The sequence below is a fragment of the Rhineura floridana genome, chromosome 17 (genome assembly GCF_030035675.1).
Source record: "Rhineura floridana isolate rRhiFlo1 chromosome 17, rRhiFlo1.hap2, whole genome shotgun sequence".
Taxonomy (NCBI): Eukaryota; Metazoa; Chordata; class Lepidosauria; order Squamata; family Rhineuridae; genus Rhineura; species Rhineura floridana.
Window position 1 is genome coordinate 25738417 of NC_084496.1, and position 20058 is coordinate 25758474.

The window sequence follows — 20058 nt, forward strand, 5'->3', positions numbered from 1 at the left end:
TCATACACTGCCCTGATGTTTTGTGAAACAATATCAGAACCAAAACACAGCCATCCTTCGAAATTCGTACGTATCCAAATTTTGCAACAGTTTTCCAACCAACCAACCTTTACAAAAATTGATATATTAGGGGAATGTGTGCATAAGTATTAAACATTAGTGAAAACAACATACAAAATGCATGTTATATCGGGAAATTGTTTGCAAAAATGTATACAGTAAAAACTGCCTACAAAAATGTGTTTATTAGGAAAATTCTGCACTAAAATGCTTATTATTATTATTATTATTATTATTTACACTTACACTTACATTTATATATTTATGCCCCACCTTTCTTTCATCATAGAACTCTTGACAGCTTCAGCAAGGTGGTGGCTTCATGTACCTTCAGACCTGAGGATTAAAAAAATAATAATCACAAATTGCAGAAATGTGGAGAACTGAATTTAAATTGGGAAAATGAGAAACAGAGAGAACTGAAAGTGGCAGATCCTTCCATCCCTAGTTGCCACTCATGCAAATTGGTGTGAGAAGAAATAGGCATTGGGCTCGTGGCTGCTGATGTCACAAATGCATTGATGATTCCCTAAAGCAAGATAAAGAAGTAATATTCCCTTCTGCAGTTCTGTCTCCTTGGTGAAAATGTGCAAGTTCCCCCAAACAGCATCTCTTGCTTCCCACAAAGCAGTTCCACTGGTAAGCCTCACAGATTGCAGGACATTGTTAGAGAAGATGTTGATTCGGTCAGAGCATCACTCCTCTAGCTATAGTTCACCCTTAATTCTCTCTCTGGAAGATAAGGTCCTTTGCTCCATTCCTCAGAGCTCTCTCCGTTTCAGCGGAGCATGCCGGGCATCACAGAAGCTGAAGGAGGTCACCTGGCATCATTCAGCCTCTGCAGGTTTGCAGTGGGTCATGTGTGGCTGCCCCACATGGCAGAGGTTAACAAGGGGGGACTTGTTGCATGCTCACTTGTCTCATTAAGGAAATTAAAAGGCTCACAGCTATTGATCACTCCACACGTGACTCTCTCAGTCTCTGTAGTGCAGGCTGACCTGATGTGGTTTTAATTTGTTTGTTCATGGTAAAAGAATCAATTTAATTTCACAGGGCGGTAAAAACCAGAACCAAGGAGGAAGATCTGCTGTCAAGGTGTGCAGCCACAGTGACAACCACAGTGCCTTCCCCAACCAGGTGCCCTCTGGATGTTTTCAGCCTACAGCTCCCAGCAGCTCCAGCCAGCAATGCTGATGCAAGCTGTAACCCAACAGCATCCAGAGGTCACATGATTGGGGAAGGGTGCTCTAAGGCTAATTTTTTTCCCCAGACTATTGGCCAGATTGAAAGTGCTCTCTTTCCAGATCATTTTTATCAATCAGAACTGGGCAAACTGCCTTAGGCTGCAATCCTAACCTCACTTACCTGGGATTAAGGCCCAATGGTTTCAATAGGACCTACTTCTTTGTAGACATGGTGTTGTGGTAACCTCTTCTTCAGGCACTTGTACCCCAAATTGCGTTACTGTTCCTAAGAACAATGGTTGCCTTTGTGAGTAAGCAAGGCCTTATGAAAGAGCCTCCAATACCTTTCTTAGTATTATAGGAGAGACAACTTATTTTGAAGAAGAGCCAGCAAGAACAACCATGAATAATACAACTCTGTTTTATTTATCTATCCCTAATACAGAAAATACTTTCCCTAAGAATGATTAAAAGAGCATTGATCAGGTCTTACAATATAAAAGTATACTTTACTAAGCCTGGGTCTCCATCTCACAACCAAGTTAGAGAGAGAGCCCCCTTACGATCTAAAAAGCTCCTTATATACTCTTCTACCCTGTCTAAAAGTCACCTTAACATAATAACTTGTCACTACATAGTGCTAATAATACTCCTATAAACAGTGGTTAATAACACATTGGTTTCTTTACCCAATAAGCCATCAAACCACTAAGATTAAAAAGGTTCTATTTCTTAGAGTGCAGTCAAGCAGTTTGCTGTCATTCAAAGTTCATCTTGCGGTTCCTGCGTAAAGCTAGCATAATACGAAACCAGCTGTTTCCTGCTTTTCTAAAAAGTTGCTACCTCAAGCCAGAACACATTATTTCCTGTTAGATCTGGAGTTTTTGAAGCTGTTTTTTATCTTTCTTAACACATCAACCCTCGGGGCGGGAGGAGAAGATGACAGTCTGGTTTGGTTAAAGGTCATGCCCGAGGTCTGATATGCTCCTGCTACATATCTTCGAGACATTCCAAATCTAGGATTTGTATTGGGGAGAATCACAGTAGTTCCTGGGGGTGGGTGGGTGTCTGATTAATCCATGCCTGCATCTCTCATCTTTTAACTGGCTTATTTGTTAAAGCAAGACAAGTTTCAGACATATTTTTACCACTCTCCCGTAACAATGGTTAGGATTGAGCTGCAAGATGGCTTTTAGAAAGGGTTAGAGAAATTCATGGAGGGGTAGAGGGGATTGACAGCCACTAGCCAGAATGGCCAAGTGGAGCCTCCATCTTCAGAGGCAGTCTACCTCTAATAGATGACCCCCCCCACACAAAAATCTGTCGATCATTACAGTGGCTGTGGTGATCCACAGCCTTGACTGCATCCACTGGTAGTGACCAAGTTGTGCCAAACGCCATAGCAGGGACTGGCCTGATTTTCCATCACTGACAAACTTCTTTTGACTGTTATAGAACTGAGGGTTGCTCTGGATGCCTTCCTCCAAGCCTGTGATTTTACATCTGTAAGATGGGATCCTGTAATAGAAAGAACTACTGAAGAGGTCAAGCCAGTCCCTTTGTTAAGTGAATCGCCCTAACAAAATCTGTTCAGTATCTCTGTGCATGCAAAAAGAGCTCGCCACATACAGGTGTGTTGCCATAGAAACAACTAGCTAGCGATGCTAGATGCTAGAAGGGGGCAGCCTCCCTTTCCCTGGATGCAGGTGATGATTTGTGGGTGTAGGAAAAGAATAGGCCAAGGGCCAATCTTGGCTTGTGGTAAGCTGGGATCTGAAAAGAGTTAGACAGGGTTGACTTGCTCTCTGTTCTGAAATCAAAGCTAAGGCTTTGGGAGACCCCCACACACAGGCAGCTAATAGGGAGCAAGAACTGTTGGAGTATTAATGCTGTACATCCTTCCAACTTAAGCTCAGCCTGTATATATGTGTAAATAAAACCATATATCACAATGACACCACAGCCTCCGGTGGCCTTCATTGCAAGGGAACCAAGACCGAGGTATGTGCTGGCACTCTCAAAGTCTCTCGCCACGTGGAGACTGGAATGTGCATAACATTATTTTATAACTTTGCTTCTGTAAATCTGTTTGGTACATTAATAAAATAAAATGAAATAATTGCATGCAGTCCTACAACTCATTTCAAAAGGTCTCAGCAAGTCTGGCAAGAGTCGCCTGCCCCTCTCCTGATAGTCTGCTCAACAGGGAGGGGAAAAGGGGGTGGCAGAGAAAGAGAGAGGAGGGGCGGCAGAGAGAGAGAAGGGTGGAGCTGTCCCCTTCTGGCCCTGGTCCCACTTGCAGGTGGCTTCAGCCCCACTCACCGCAAGCATGCCACCCTCAACAGGGGGGCCTGGGAAGTTGATCACTGGCCCCATTGCACCCGCTGAGTGCTCTCCTAAAGGCTAAATACTGGAAGTTAGTTTAAGGGGGTGATCCTGGCTGCGTGCGTGCACAATATGAAACAAGGTTGCCCTGGAGGCAGATCTACCATGGCATCCTTGCATCACTGCCGCCTCTTCTCTTGAAATGTGTGCTGTGATGTCATTGCGCCCAGAGATTCTTCCTGCAAGTGGCAACCAATGAAATGGAGCAGGGGGCGGGTTAACTCACAAGCTGCTGATGTCACATCAGATGTTTCATCATGTTACTCGCCTTTAGTTGTTCGTTTGTATTTCCGCTGTGCTTCTCAGACAAGATTATTTCCCACAGTAGCTTACAATTAAAATCCACTCACAGTTGTCGGGATGGAAGGATATGTCACTTTTGGTTCAGCCAGTTTCTCATTTTTCCAAACTTAAATTCAGTTCTGCAATTTGTGATTTTTTTAAAAAAAAATTCTCATGAAAATTCTTCAGCAACTTGATGCAAATTTCTAATACACATATTTTTGTATGCAGTTTTCACTAATGAACACATTTTGTCAAACAGTTTCCCCTAATACAGTACATTTTCATACGTCATTTTCACTAATAGATTTGTTTGTATGTACACTTTCCCCTAATCTATGCATCCTTGTAAACACTTCTCGGTTGGAAAACTGCATTGCAAAATTCAGATAAGTACGAATTCTGAAGGATGGCTGCATTTCAGTTGTTATCTTGTTTTGGAAAGTTCAGATTTGATAGTTTTGGCTTTAAATGCAAACTGAACGCAAATTTATCCACCCCTCCTAATTGTTGGAAGAGACCATTTATGTTAGAGATTGGTGGATATGTTTGTGGCTGTCCCTTCAGTCTCTGGCTGTTGGTTATGCATTCCAGGTTTAGAGTGGCCCTGTGCCCTGCTCTGGGGAGGGCAGTCCTCTGTTTGAAGGGCTGTGAGAGGACAGTCCTCGGTTTCAAGGAACAGAAGAACTTGCCTCATAGTAAGGGGCACCATTGATTCATGTAGTTCAGTATTGTCTACACTGATTGGCAGTGGCTGTCCGGAGTTTCAGGCAGGGGAATCTCTCAGCTATTCTAGAGATCCTGGGGGTCACAACTGGGGCCTTCTGCTTGCAATGCAGATGCTCTACCACTGAGGCAAGGCCCTTCCCCATTTCAAAGAGAGTTCTCTATTTGGTCCTCTTCTATCTGGTCCACGTCTGGCTTAAAGATAGAGCCATAGGAAGGGAGGCCTGCAGGGGCTTCAAAGTTGGCACCTGGACAGCAGGGTGGGCAGCACACAGGTCACCTGATCACAATGAAGGCTGCTCCATTAGGGCAAATGAGGTCGCTGCCCCACCAACCTCAGTTTGTCCTCACCTGCCTCTCTCCTGATTTACATCCAATCCAAGGGGGTAGCCCTGCCTTTCACCTTCCTCCTCCTCCTCCTTAGTCTCAGTGTTGCCCTTATAGAACTCAGCAGAGGGGAAGAGGATGGGGGCTAAATTAGCATGAACTGGCTTTGCCTTTCATTGGCTTGGATTCCACCTACTGTTGGGCTCACTGCCTCTCTGCCCCACCAGTCCCAATAGGAACCGGCTGCTTCTGGGTCACATCCAATGGCGACTGGTGGCTCCGATGTCAGCGGGGCAGTGGATCCAATCTGGGTTTTGGTGTGTCTTTTTAAGGTGCTTAAACCCATTTGCAAGCTAGGTTCAGCACCTTGGACAGCTCCATGAAAGTCTGCACTAAACCCAGAGAGGATTCACTGCCCCGCTGACATTGGAACCACCAGTCTCCACTGATCAGAATCTTCTCCACTATGTGTTCCTATTGAAAATATAGTAATTAATTCTAAATTGGCACTTACATATTAACATACGCAGGGTTTATGCAGGTCTGTGTCCTCTTTTGTCCTCTGCATTGATGTGTAAACTATCCATGTTCCATACTCTTCTCCCTGGAAAAGGGCAGGGTGGCAATAATGCTGGCCCACAGAAGCAGACTGTCCGTTGGTACGCAGAACCTCCCAGCCCCTGCCAGTCCAGGCCCCAAACTCTTATAAGAAGAGAAAGGAGGGCAGGAGGGGGTGATCATTTCAGCTGCTGTCATGGAACTGGTGTTGGTACAATGTCTCCTTCTGGGCACAGTATAGTACAGGGGCCGGCAACCCTTTTGGGACCAGTGGGCACATTTGGGATTTTGAAGAAGTCACAAAATGGCAGCCACAGGGGCGTGGCATAACACAAAATGGCTGTTACTTCAAAAAGAGACAGGACCACAAAATGGTGTGGGCATGCCCACCAACAACAACAATTTGAGGAAAGGCACCTACAATCAGCCACCCCCATGCTTGCTCACAGAGAGAAGCTCTTTGCACCTCTCCTCTGTTCAGAACAGCAGGAAGGATGGGTGTCCAATATGGCATCCAATGAAATGTGGCCATGTTTAATGGAGGGGAGGGTTCAATGTTCCATAAATGCATTAGCATGTTATGTGAAGAAATAATTCTTCTTTGGGGGAAGCCACATGATTTGAAAGCATGGTGTGGATGTGACCATCATTGCTGGTGCTGTGTGCGCTCACCCCCCTTCTGCTTCTGGTCCAACAGACTTTGAAGGCTTCTGTACTGCTTCAAAAGCTGGCAAAACCTGTTTGACCACAGACAACAAGGGGACAAAAATAAACCCAGGACAGCAATGTCCCTGTTGTACCTCATCCAGCTCACTCACAAGTTCCATCTTTCTATGTCCAACTGTAGTGAGTGAATTTCCGCCAGAGGGGCTCTCCAACTGACTTGATCAATTCATCTCTTTTTCTTCCAGCAGAAATAAAACGAGGCATCACCTGCTTAATTTGTCTTCTCTTGTTAAAGGCACAGAGGAGAGAGAGAGAGAGAGAGAGAGAGAGAGAGAATGGCAATCATACTTCTTCAAACTGACAGGAAGACTGGCCAAAGAATTTTTCAGATTATCCTCCTTTCCTCCACTGAATTGCAAACCACCACAAAATGCTTATTTTCTTGTGATGGCAAATCTTTTATGATGCTGGCAGCCTGGGGAGCCTGCGGGGGTGAAAAAAAGCAATAATATAACATTATATGATGGATTGATCTGTACTCAAGTCAACCTCCTACGGACAAGCTGACTGCAGATATTTCCCATTCCAGTTATGAATATGAGGCCCTGGTAACATTGTACGTAATCGGAGCAGCAGGACATACCACTGCATGGTATGAGTGAGAGAATAAGTCTCATCCCATTGTAGCTGAGGGAGGAGGGTGGGCAACCCTAGGATCAGCATCGAGGCTGAGCTCCTCCTGGCTAGCATCCAGGAGGAAGGATCTAGCCTTACCCTAAGAAAGGCTATCATGGCTCTGCAAAGCCCCTCCCTAAACAGGAAGACATTATAGTGCTTCCTATTGAGGAGAGCCAATGGTTTGTCTAGGTGGATGGAGGAGCCATACAATAACCCTAGAACTAGGGACAGGGGGGGATATTTGATTCAGACTGCATTTAAAGCTGAATTTATCAAATCTGCAGTTTCTGAAGCAATATGAGAACCGGAACACAGCTATCCCCCAAAATTCACACCTGTCCGAATTTTGTGATGCATTTCTCCAGCCGATGTGTACAAAAAAGCATGCATTAGGAGGAAATATGCATTCTAATTAATATATTAGTGAAAATAATATGCCCCCCCCAAAAGCATTGTCTTAGGATAAATTGCTTGCAAAAATGCGTGCATTAGTTGAAACTGCATACAAAAATGTGTTGTTTAAGAGAAAGTCATACTGAAATGCTGAAGAATTTTTTAAAAGTTAGTTGCAAAGTACTGTTGAAAATTCAAGAACTGAATTTAAGATTGGAAAAATGAGAAACCAAGAGAATCGAAATTGACAGATCTTCCCATCCCTGTGGTTTGTTGAGAGTTTGTTGTGCTGAGAGTTGATTTGTTGTTATATGCCTTCAAGTAGATTGCGACTTGTGGTCACCCTATGAATCTTTTTTGGATATATTCATATGGTTTTCATGGTGGTAAGAGGTATTCAGAGGTGGTTTACCATTGCCTTCCTCTCAGCCTACGGCACCTGGTATTCCCATGCGGTCTCCCATCTAAGTACTAACCAGGCCTGACCATGCTTAGCTTCCAATATCAGAGAAGATCAGGCATGTAGTATGGCCATAGCTGAGAGTTGATAGGAGGCCCCTATTCCCCTCACAGAGCTTACAGTTCTCAAGAGGTCCCTGGGAAGAGGGATTGATTGTTAAGGCATGCTAGGAATTGTCGCTCTGTGAGGGGAAGGGGGGGTGTCTTCTAACAACGCTCATCACCCTTCGTAAACTACCTTTCCCAGGATTCTTTGGGGGAAGTCATGACTTTTAAAGTGGTATCATAGTGCTTTAAATGTATGGTGCGGATGTGGCCTTGGTTATTTCCGGAGCCTTCCATTTTCACCCCTGGCCAATTTATACTTATTCAGCCTCAACACATATCTGCCTTTGTGGTCAACAGAGCAGGCCTCTTCAAGACGAGCAAGTGGGCTTTGTGTTGCCAGCGAAGCTCAGGCAAGCTGGCTATTTTTAACACACACATATACCCTGAGCTATTAATAGTCCACGTAATTAGCAATAGACTCTAATCAATATCCCAATTTGTCTGTCCCCAAAGGAACAGCCATTCTGTGCATCATCTGTTGCCAGTTAACCACAGGGATGAAGTTTAAGGGTGGGGAGCATATGTATGTGTGTCTTATGTGCATGGCTTTTATAATTGGCTAATGAACCTCCCATCAGAGTCATTCAGCCAGGAAAAGCATCCCAATCGAGGTAATTAGATTTTGTGTTCTTGGTTTGAAAATGCCAACTTGAGAGATGATTTCCCATCAGCCCACCCACTCAACTAAAACCAGGTTATTTTTAAAAGATGCCTTTGAGCAAAGCCCCATGCAGCGATAGCGGGTGCCCATTGGGACTGCTGGAGCGGAAGGCAGAGCGGCCAACAACTGGTGGAGCCAATGAGAGGAAGAGGTGACTAATCCCGTTTTTGCCCCCATCCTCTTCTGTGCTACAAGGTGAAAACTGAGATTAAAGAGGAGGAAGCCAACAGGCCAGGCCACTACCTGCACTGGATGCAAGTAAGAAGGCAGGCTAGTGGGGGCTGGTTGAAGGCAGACTGGGCTTTGTGAGACAGTGCCCCACTTGCCCACATGGCGCTGCCTTCACGAGCCCCAGGGTTCTGTGACTGTGCAGCCACAACTCACAAGCAGAGAAATTGAGACGGGGGTGCAGAATTCCACACGTCAAGGTTCTCGGCTTCAGTTAAAGCAAGTTTCTAGCCCTTAAGAAGAGGCGCAACATAAATAAGAGTGCTGCCTGCCAGAATCTCAGATGTTGGGAGTGTGGAGAGAGACTAAGCGGAATGTCAGGCTCTATGCCCCCACCCCTAAGAGAGGCGGAAAGAGGGTTATGGAAAATAAATGAAATTATGCAGATTACCCTGGTTTGTCTAGAACAGAGCAGGGACACGAGGAAGGGCTCGATCCGTGTTGCTAGGGGCCCCAGCAAACTCAGAGGCCATGCTGTCTAGCCATTGCATCGTCAATCATGTGCTCAGGCCTAGACGCCTGCACTAGCCAGGATCCTGATCCAGAATTAATCCAGGAGATCCAGAGTGATGCCGGGATGGGCTGGGGGATGTTTACCCTGCATGAGACGTCTTAGAGAAGGGCTGAGAAAGCTGTGACCCTCAAGATGTCACTGGACTCCAACTCCCATCATCCCTGACCATTGGACAGCTGTCTGGAACTGATGGGACTTGGAGCCCAACAACATATGGAGGGCCATAGTTTCCCCACACCTGTGCCAGGGCAAGGTCATCACTTTCTCACCCGGGACATCCCTGTACGAACCCTATGGAGGCAGCCTGGGCTAGGCCTTGTCAGCTTTGCCCCAGCTGAGGTGGGGATCAGAGGGGAATCTTTCCGTGCCCTTGATCCCCAAAGCATGACCCCCTCAGTTGGCCAATCTCCCTCCCTGCAAAATGATCATAGGTATATATAGCAAGCTATATGGATTCCTGCATCGAGCAGGGGGCTGGCCTCAGTGGCCTTATAGGTCCAACTCTACAATTCTATGATATCTTATTACCAAATCAGACCATTGGTCCATCTAGCTTAGTACGGCCTGCATTGACTGGCAGTTGCTCCCCAGGGTTTCAGGCAGGGAGTTTTCCCAGCCCTAGCTGGAGATGCTCAGGACTAGAGATGTGAAGGCCTGGGAAAATAACCAGAAACATTTGGGGGGGAAATGGGTTTTTCCCCATTTTTTTCTGAAGCGTTTTTTGTTTTTTTTCCAAAAAATTGGAAAAATTGAAAAAATTGAAGAAAAAATGGATTATGGCATGTTTTATTTTAACATGATGAATAAAATGTTTCATTGAATCTTGGTCTTCCCCTTATTCTCAATTGTTTTTATGGGAATGGGTGCTTTATGTCTGCTTGACACTGTGGAGGACTAGCAGAGACATAAATAATTTTCTTTGTTGTTAATGTTGATGGTTTCTTCTGTTTTTTTGTTTATTGTTTTTTGCCTACTCCTCATAAACTTGCAAAACGAAAGAGGTTCAGGATCTTGTAGATCCATTTGTTACAAAAAAAAGTAAAAGTTTAAAAAAGTAAATTCAATTTGTAATAACTGTTTGAAGAAAATGTACTTTTAATATACCAAATGTGATAATTTTATGCCAAGCCAACTTTTACATAATTACATTTGATGTTCCTGAAGTAACAAAGTGACTTTCAATCTGTAAAAAGTACTAATATTGCATTTTTCATTTTTTCTGAAAATTTCTGTTTTTTTCTGAAATAAAATGGGGGAAAAACCCACTTTTCCCCCCATGGCTTCAAAATTTCCAGAAATTTTACATCTCTACTCAGGACTGAACCTGGGACCTTCTGCACACAAAGCAGATGCGCTATCTCTGAGCTACGGCCCTTCCCCAAATACAGACCCCTGCATGACTGGAAAGAGAGTGCAGGCAACCCCTCAGGTTTCCTTTGTAATGCCCAGTTTAGTCTTGCAAGCCACCTTGCTCCAGAGTACTGCACTTGAATGGAAAGCTCTCAGGATTAGGTTAATGTGCGGAGGGCGGCACACCTCTCCTCTGCCAAACTTCCCTGCCCTCCTCGTATGTGCCCTGGAGGCGGGAGCTTTTCTTGCTCTTTCAAAGGAGAACTTTTCAATATTGCACCCCGGGCAATGTCTCAGTACTTTCTGATCCACTCCTACTTTTCCCTTGTACCATCTCGCTTAAAACTCTTCTTTTTTTGGCACCAATGCCGCCAAAATCATCTGTTCCCTTACACGTGTGGCATTACCATGTGCTTCCATAAATGTAAGCTTTTTGAATTCTCCACATCCCGCCCTAATAAACAGAATTTTTTTAAAAAAAACCTTTTCAGAGGGAATGAAAATTGCACATCTTGGAAAGCTGTACCAGCAGCACGAAACGGTGCCCTCTAGTGCCCCATAGCGGACACAGTTATGTATGGCAGCAGGCGGCCTAATCCAATTAACTCCCAAATAGTCTTAGGATATATTTATTAGCATCATCATTTTTGCTTAGCATCCACCAGATGTTGATCAGATATGGTGGGGATAAATTTCTCAAACAGCAATATTCTTTCATTTTCTTTTAGCTAGCAAAGACACTTCTCAGTAATAAAACAGCACTTTTCATTTTGGCTAACTGTTGTTATTATCGATATTGTTATTAACAGAAGCACGCTTTTTAAATATGTGAAATAATTATTTTTAGTATTATTATTAATTACATGTTTATCCCTTTTTCTCAAAAATAAACACAACAACCCTGCGAGGTTGGTAAGACAGAGAGACCAGCTTTGTGAATGAGTCTGGGATTGGTACTCAACTCTCCCCATTGCACCACATTGGCTGGATATAGTCATGACAAAAACATTTGTTGAAATGATGGGGAGGGGATCCCCCCTTTCTGTTCACGCACGCATTTTCATGACCGAGTAGCTGCAACATCAAGGGTGTGGCCAGCATGTGTGGATGGGGCCATCACAGATAAAGCAGTGTGATCTGAACCGCTCAGTGCTGCTTCTTGCAATTCTGCTCCTGGGGTAGGCTCCTAATTCTCTCTCTCTCTCTCTCTCTTTCTCCCTCACACACACACACACACACACAGAGGGAGAACAGCAAATACGGTTCAACAGTGCAACAACAAATCCAAACTTCATATATACATTGATAGGTCTGAGCTGGCAGTGACTGATGAGGAATAAGAACATGAGGTCCTTGTAGCGGATAGCTCGATGAAAATGATGGCGTAGCCTGCAAGAGCTGCAAACATTGACAATTCCATGCTAGGGATCATTAGGAAAGGGACTGAAAATCGAACGGCCAATATCGTAATGCCCTTATACAAATCTATAACGTGACCATGCTTGGAATGCTGCGTATGGTTCTGGTCATCTGCATCTCAAAAAAGGATACTGTAGAGCTGGTAAAGGTGCAGAAACGGACAGCTCAAATCATTAGGTGGCTGGAGCATCTCCTGTGCAAGAGGTTATAACATTTTGGAGATGTCCAGGTTAGAAAAAAAAGTAACAGAGGGATGACCTCTCAAGTGTTAAGTTCAGCAGAGGGGGGCTTCTTGGTAGTTCCACCACCCTCAGACATTTGGAGGATGGAGGCTCAGGAGAGGGCCTTCTCTGTGGCAGCCTCTAAGTTGTGGAATTCCCTTCCCACAGAGGTGCACCTGCTAAACATCCATCTCTTGACCCTGACTTTTGGCACCTGAGGTGTATGTTTTCAGTACCCACCATATTCCTGTCATTGTAATTTTTTATTGCTCTTAATATTGATTTTTATACTGTCATAACCCACCCTGGGACCTGGTGGTGAAGGGATATTATTATTATTATTATTATTATTACCACAACAATAACAATAACAATATAAACATATCAATGGTGTGGAGAAAATGGACAGAGAAGTTTTTCTCCCTCTCTCATAATTCTAGGACCCGGTGGGGTCTTCCAATGAAGCCCAACGGTGAGAGATTCAGAAAAGACAACAAGAAAAGACTTTATTTTTTAAGTTATCCTGAAGTTTTTTTAAAAAATAATAATTTTATTTTCAAAATAAACAAAATATAAACATAAGCAACAAAATAAACCCAAAATATTACACTATGTAGATCATAATCGTATTGCTTGTAAATAAAATACTTCTTTACATTGTGCATAGTTAAATTACGGCACTCAGTGGAGCAAGATTTATTTATTATTTGATTTATATCCCGCCCTTCCTCCCAGCAGGAGCCCAGGGAGGCAAACAAAAGCACTAAAAACACTTTAAAACATCATAAAAACAGACTTTAAAAGACATTAAAACAAAACAGCTTTAAAAACATTATTTATTTATTATTTATTTATTATTTGATTTAGGGCTGGCCACTCATTTAGAAGGGGAACAGACAAGTTCACAAAGGATAAGGCAATCAATGTCACGATGGCTTTATAACTTCCAGATTATGAGAGGGAGAGGGCTCTTGCGCTCACGTCCGGCTTGTGGGCTTCCCATGAGCATCTGGCTGGCCACTGTGCAAACCGGGTGCTAGACTAGATGGGGCTCCTCTGATGCGATCCAGCCGGCAGGCTTTTCTTATGTCCTTAAACAAGGCAGGATGAAGTGGCGTATGTGAATCAGACTGGTTTGTTCCCAAAGGGTGTCTGAAAAAGGGATGGAAAGATCTGTCAGTTTAGGTTCTCTCAGTTTCTCTTTTTTCCAATCTTAAATTCAATGTTCTCCACATTTTCTGCAGCAATTTGCGTTTTTAAAAAATCCCCATGAAAATTCTCCAGCATTTTAATGCAAATTTCTCCTAATAAAAGACATTTTTGTAGGCAGTTCTGATGAAGGTACACATTTTTGCAAGCCATTTCTCGTCATATAATGCCTTTTTGCATGTTGTTTTCACTCGTATTTTATGCACACTTTCCCCCAATGCGTGCATTCTTGTAAACATTGCTTGTTGGCAAACTGCATTGCAAACTTCAAAGGACGGCTGCATTTTGGATGTTTCAGAAAGTGCGAATTGGGTGGATAAGGCTTGAAATGCAAACTGAATCAAATTTCTTGCCTATTCCTAGCTTGGAATGAGTGTAACTAAAAGATAGCCCTTAAACTGTTTCTGACTAACAACAATTCTGAATGTGACAGCAGTTTCTTCATTTCCCCTCCACCCCATCTTGATGCTTCTTTAAAGACTTACTTTTTCTCTGCCATGGCAAGCTTTTTGAAGAAGCACCTTCTCATTTTACAAAGGAGAGAAAAAACTCTTATGTACTACCACAGGAAGGACGACTGAGCCAGCTGATAGCAGAAAGGCTAGAGGTGGCGTGGTCAGGTGACTAAGAAGATGCCCTTCTAGAATTTGTCAGGTACACAAGAGCCTCTAAACTGCTTTAGGGGACCACCTGTGACCAGCTTCTTCTTGTTGGTTTTACTTTCCACAGAGATTTGTAGAATATACACACAAAAGAGCATGTGTGTGCGTGAAATAAAGTCTACTTTTTCCCCAGTTTTAACAATTATTACATGTATATCCTGCCTTTCCTCCACAGAACTCAAGGTGGCGCTCATTGTCCTTCCCCTCCCCATTTTGTCTTCACAGCAACCCTGCGGGGTAGATTTAATAATGATCCCAAGGTCATCCAGTGGGCTTCATGGCTAAGTGGGGATTTGAACCCTGGTCTTCCAGGTTCCAGTCTAACCCTCTAGCCACTACATCACACTGGCTCTCTTGTCAAGTTTTAAGAGGCCAGTGCTAGCTTATTAATCTCTGCCAGAATCTGCATGCCGTCGTCACCACTGAAGCCACCAACTGTGTGTAGCTAATATCTGGACTAACGCACAGGGAGGAGAGACCCGTGTTCACCACTTGAGCTCCTTGGAGGAAAGGTGGGGTACAAATGGAGTAAATATATAAATACTTTTAAATATATATACAAAATGGGCATATTATAAACCAAAGGTCCACCCAGTCCAGCCTCCTGTACACGCAGGGGCCGACCAGATGCCCCAATGGGGAAACTATAAGCTAAGATGCTGAGGATAGAACTTCAACAGACCCACCTGTAGTACAATGGGCTTCATTCATATCAACGTTGGATTAAAAATTTCAGCAACAACGTTCAGCCGTATCTTTCCCACACACACACACACACACACACACACACACGTCTGCACTGTTCTTTTTTGCATTAAGAAAACAACAGCAACAACAAAAAATTGGCTTCTACCCCTATTTTTCAGACAGGAACCTGAGGCCAAAGAGACCACACAGTCATCCAGAACTGGGATGAGATTTAAACCAAGAACTCCCAAAGTCTATCTAACTCAATAACGCTATGGCTGCTATCCAGTGGCGATGCACTCTGCACATGCTCAGGGGATGCTCTCTGTGTGTGTGGTGAGGCTGGGTTTTTTCCCCTACAGAAAAGGAGGGTCCAGCTTCCAAAGCTAAATCCTGGCTCAAAGGAACCCCTCCTTTAATAACGGCCATGATTTGCGGGGGGGGGGGCAAGGCAGGTGGAAGCCAAGGCAAAAATGTGGCTGATTTTCATCCCTGCAGAGAGGAAGGGGGGGGGGAATCCCCTGAAAGGGCTGGAGTTTCCCTCTGCTGGGGATGGTTTGCCAGCCCTGCAGCTTTATAGAAGCCAAGGAAGGAAGACTTAGATGCCAACTCAATTTAAAAATTGTTTTTTTAATTTTTTTGTGTGTTTTAAAATTTGTATATTTGTTTTTAATGTTTTTAATTGCTGTAAACCGCCCAGAGAGCTTCGGCTATGGGGCAGTATATAAATGTAAAAATAAATAAATAAATAAATAAACAACAAACAAACTCTGGCCCCTTTGCAGGCTTGCAGCCACCCCCTCCCAATGCTTACTTGCGAGTAAGCCTCCCTGACCTCAGCAGGACTTACTTCTGAGTAAACACGCCTCGGATCAGGCTCTACACTGGGGGTAACCCGCATTTGCTCTCGTTTATCCATCCCCCTCCCCTTTTGACCCTCGCCTCTCCCTTTCTTGCACGCCCCCCCCAACTTTAAGACTGTAAGCTCCTCGGGACGAAGACCCACCCCAATCCTCTTTTCCATGCAGGCTGAGGACCCTGCCTTCTTAACCAGCAGCAGATTAAACCTCTCTCTGCGCTACAATTCCCAGCACCCTCAACAAACTACAGTTCCCAGGACTCTCTCTCTCTTTTTAGGGGGATGCATGAAGTGTACGGTATGTCCAAATGGTTAATTCCCATACCAGCCGTCTCTTCCTGTGTCAGTTCTGCGGCGCCTAGCCCGCGGGGGCTGCTGCTTGTCCGAACAGCAAGGCGACGTCGGGGCTGCCCTTTTTGTCTTGGGAAGGCGCCCGCCGCGCTCTCCCCGATTTCCAGGCCCGGGGAACCTCGCCCTCCTCCTGAGTCCCGCAAGTTTTGCACTCTGCACTTGCTCAGGGACACTGCCGTTTCTTTGCTAACGGTGTCTTTTTGCCCCTCTCCCGCACTAATTAATAAACACAAAGCCGGGAGTGTCCTTGGAGAGGGCAGGGGGAAAGGTCTTCGTTCCGAGGACCTTACCGCGAAAAACCAGGGCGCACACAACCGTCGGCGAGGAAGAAAAGGAGAGGCCAGGGCAACGAAAGCAAACGCCTTTTGCACACTCACATTTTAGAGGGGTGTCCTAGCAAGGCTAGTGGGGTGCTGCCCCCGCAGAACCCCTCTCCTCTCTCCCCCCCTTCTTTAAACTAGCACGCTCTCTCCGTGCCTATGTTCAGAACCGTCCAAAAGTGGAGCCAGCAGGGCGCCTCTGAGCTGCTTTGCGCACCAAGGAAGGGCAAGGAAGGGAGAGGGAGAGGGAGAGAGACCCCTCCCTGTCCCCGAGCTTGTTTTCGGCCGGCCTCCGAAGGGGCGGGCCCGACATGGTCTGTCTATATAAACCCGCGCGGCGCTTCTCGCTAGCTCAACTGACCCGAGCCTCTTGGCGTTCTTTGCTCGACGCGGGAGCCGCCTGCCTGCCTCTCTGCCTCCCTCTGCCTCTCTCTGCCCCCGTCTCCTCTTTGTCGCCTCTCCTCGCCTCCCAATGCGCCTGGCGGAGATGATCAAGAAAATGGGTCCCAGCGAGTCAGAGCTCAACATCCCGGCCAAGAACTGCTACCGGATGGTCATCCTGGGCTCGTCCAAAGTGGGCAAGACGGCCATCGTCTCCCGCTTCCTCACCGGCCGCTTCGAGGACCAATACACGCCCACCATCGAGGACTTCCACCGCAAGTTCTACAGCATCCGCGGGGAAGTTTACCAGCTCGACATCCTGGACACGTCGGGCAACCACCCCTTCCCGGCCATGAGGCGCCTCTCCATCCTCACAGGTGAGATGCAGAGGAAGCGAGCTGGCGGGGGCGGGGCGGGGCGGGGGGGAGGTCAGGACTGCCTTTTGGTGTCGATGCGACAGACCGGACACAACTGCCCTCTGGAAAACGACGACAATCATCATCGTTTTATCCCAATGCTGGTTCTACTCAGAGTAGACCTAACAAAACTACTTTGCTGCCCTGGGCACCTACTGGTTTCTTAAAAACCGAGCAAAACAAGTTTGAGACGTTGCCCTTTATTTTATGACACTATTGATAAGAATTGTATCTGTGCTAATTGCATTGCAACTTCCCTCTGGCTTGTGCAATTAAATTGCTCTGGCATTGTTAATAATAATAAAAAAAAGATGGCAATCTTTTAAGAGAGAGAGCCCCACTGGGAAGAGGAAGGCAATTTATCTGCAAAAAAAAAAAGTTACTAGTGAGATTTTGCCCTCCCCTGAACCATTTGAAAATCCTTGCATTTTCTCTTCAGTGATACCCGCCCTCCTGCAATAATTTAGATTGGTTTGCCAGATTTCCAGTGTAAGGCACACCTCCAAAATAAACACACTTGCACATGTGGAGGGAAAAACATACAGTGGTATTGCTTGCAAGCACATGCAGGAAGCGGTGCCTTCAAAGCTCCCAACAGCCCCACGCAGTGGCCTCCTTCTGTTTCTCTGGGGCTAAATGTGTTTGGGCAGAGAAGGCTTTGAATACCTGCTGAGGTCCTAACCCTGTTTTTTTCCTTCTGTTCTCCTTCCTCTCCTTCAGGAGATGTCTTTATTCTTGTCTTCAGCCTGGACAACCGTGACTCCTTCGAGGAGGTCCAGCGCCTGAAGCAGCAGATCTTGGAGACCAAGTCCTGCCTGAAGAACAAGACCAAGGAAAGCACTGACGTTCCCTTGGTCATCTGTGGGAATAAAGGCGACCGCGACTTCTACCGCGAGGTCGGCCCTCGAGAGATCGAGCAGCTGGTGGGCCAGGACCCCAAGAAGTGTGCCTACTTTGAGATCTCGGCCAAGAAGAACAGTACCTTGGACCAGATGTTCCAGGCACTCTTTGCCATGGCCAAGCTGCCTAGCGAGATGAGCCCTGACCTTCACCGGAAGGTGTCCATCCAGTACTGTGACCTTTTGCACAAGAAGGCACTCAAAAGCAAAAAGCTGTTGAAGGAAGGCTCTGGAGACAGCGGCGGGGAGGCCTATGGCATCGTGGCTCCCTTCGCCCGCCGGCCAAGCGTCCACAGCGACCTCATGTACATCAGGGAAAAAGCCGTCCGGGGTGGGCAAGTCAAGGACAAAGAACGCTGTGTGATCAGCTAAGACTCCCCTGCCGCGAAGACCTTCCCGGCTGAGATGGGAAGGCTCTTGTTTACTGTCAAAATGCTTGCCAGCCTGTGCGGTCAGGTGGCCTCTCTGCCAAGGGTGGCCTCTCCCACGTCAAAGGGCACAATACCTCCTAGCTCTTTTCTGGGGACTTGTTTCCAGCTGCTCCCCTTGATTTTTTCATTAATTTTTGGAGGAGGAGGTCAAGATTTGCCAGTGGGGGCTCCCTGGCCAACGGACAGACTTGAGAGCAGAATGGAGAGAGAGACTAAAAGAAAGAGGGGGGCAAAAAAACTTTGGAGGAAGGAGAGATTCCCCCCCTCGTTGTCTCTCTGCATTGTATTTTGTCTTTAAAAGACTTTGGGTTTTTCAAGGGGTGGTGGGAAACAGCCAATAAAGGACTGTGAAGGGTCTCTCAAGGTTGTGTATATGAACTTTCTGTGTGCCCTCGTCGTAGGGCACATCACGAAGAATCTACATTTGCTGCTGAAAATGCCTGCCAGGACATTGCCTTGCCTTTCCCCCCCCCCGCCCCTTTCCTGCCTCAGTTGTGGGAATACAAGGGGCTGGTTGTGTGTGTGAAGCTGTTGGACAACGTCTCCTGTTTACATTGGCCTTTCTCTGTCTTGATTGTTGTTCATGTTTTGCAAGAAGAGAAAATTGCATTCAAGCAAACAGGCACTTTACATGTAGAGGTCTCTGGTCCATGGACATGAACAAAACCTTAGCGAAGTGTTTCTACAATGTGTGATGCTGGTTCATTTTTTTGTTTTGGTTTGTTAATAATTTTTTCTACAAAAATAAAACTTTTGAAAATAACAAGTTTTTTTGGTGTGGTCTGCCTTCTGCGGTTTCTCGCATTGTTGAAAAGGAGATTGCAGGTGGGCTTTAGAAAAAGACAGAGGGGATGAGACTATAGAAATGAAACGGGGAAAATTGGTTGGATCTGCTCCTTAGTGTAACCATCTCTTGTCTGCAATAATGAAGGTTGGCTTTTTAAAAGGGTCCCCAGAGAGTGTGGCTCCATGAACAGAATGACAGGGATGGAGGGAGCTGATGAATTCATACTCTGTTTATTAAATTTATATCCCACCCTTCCTCCCAGAAAAGGAGTCCAGGGCCACAAACAAACACCAAAAGCACGCTAAAACATCTTAAAAACAAGACATGACAACATATTAAAACAACTTTAAAAACATCTTAAAAGCAGTTCCAACACAGACTGGGATGAGGTCTCTACTTAAGACTTGTTGAAAGAGGAAGGTCGTCAGTAGGTGCTCAAAAGATAACAGAGATGGTGCCTGTCTAATATTTAAGGGGAGGGGATTCCAAAGGGTTGGTGCCACTACACTAAAGGTCCATTTCCTATGTGGTGCAGAATAGACCTCCTGATAAGATGGTATGTGCAGGGGGCCCTCACCTGCAGAGCGCAGTGATCAACTGGGTCTATAAGGGGTGAGACAATATTTCAGGGACCACTTTACCTCTACCCCTAAAATACAAAAGGACAACATAAACAGATGGAATTGGAAATTGTCTGGGTGGGGGCTTGTAAAGATGCTTCCACGCTGCCAAAACAAAGACGTTTCCTTGCAAGCAAATGACTACAGTTATGTAACAGTTTCATCTTGGACACACTTCCCAGGTTTGTTTTATTAGCTAGGTGCAACTGAATCTCCT

General features: G+C 45.5%; 1 protein-coding gene across 1 annotated transcript; it reads left to right on the forward strand.

The window, feature by feature from the left end:
• Positions 1–16646: 16646 nt before the first annotated feature.
• On the forward strand, positions 16647–19200 carry RASD1 (ras related dexamethasone induced 1). Its single transcript, XM_061600056.1, has 2 exons — positions 16647–17065; positions 17825–19200. Exons 1-2 carry the CDS (start codon positions 16780–16782, stop codon positions 18373–18375), a joined length of 837 nt encoding a protein of 278 aa, XP_061456040.1. The 5' UTR covers positions 16647–16779; the 3' UTR covers positions 18376–19200.
• The last annotated feature ends 858 nt before the right edge of the window (positions 19201–20058 follow it).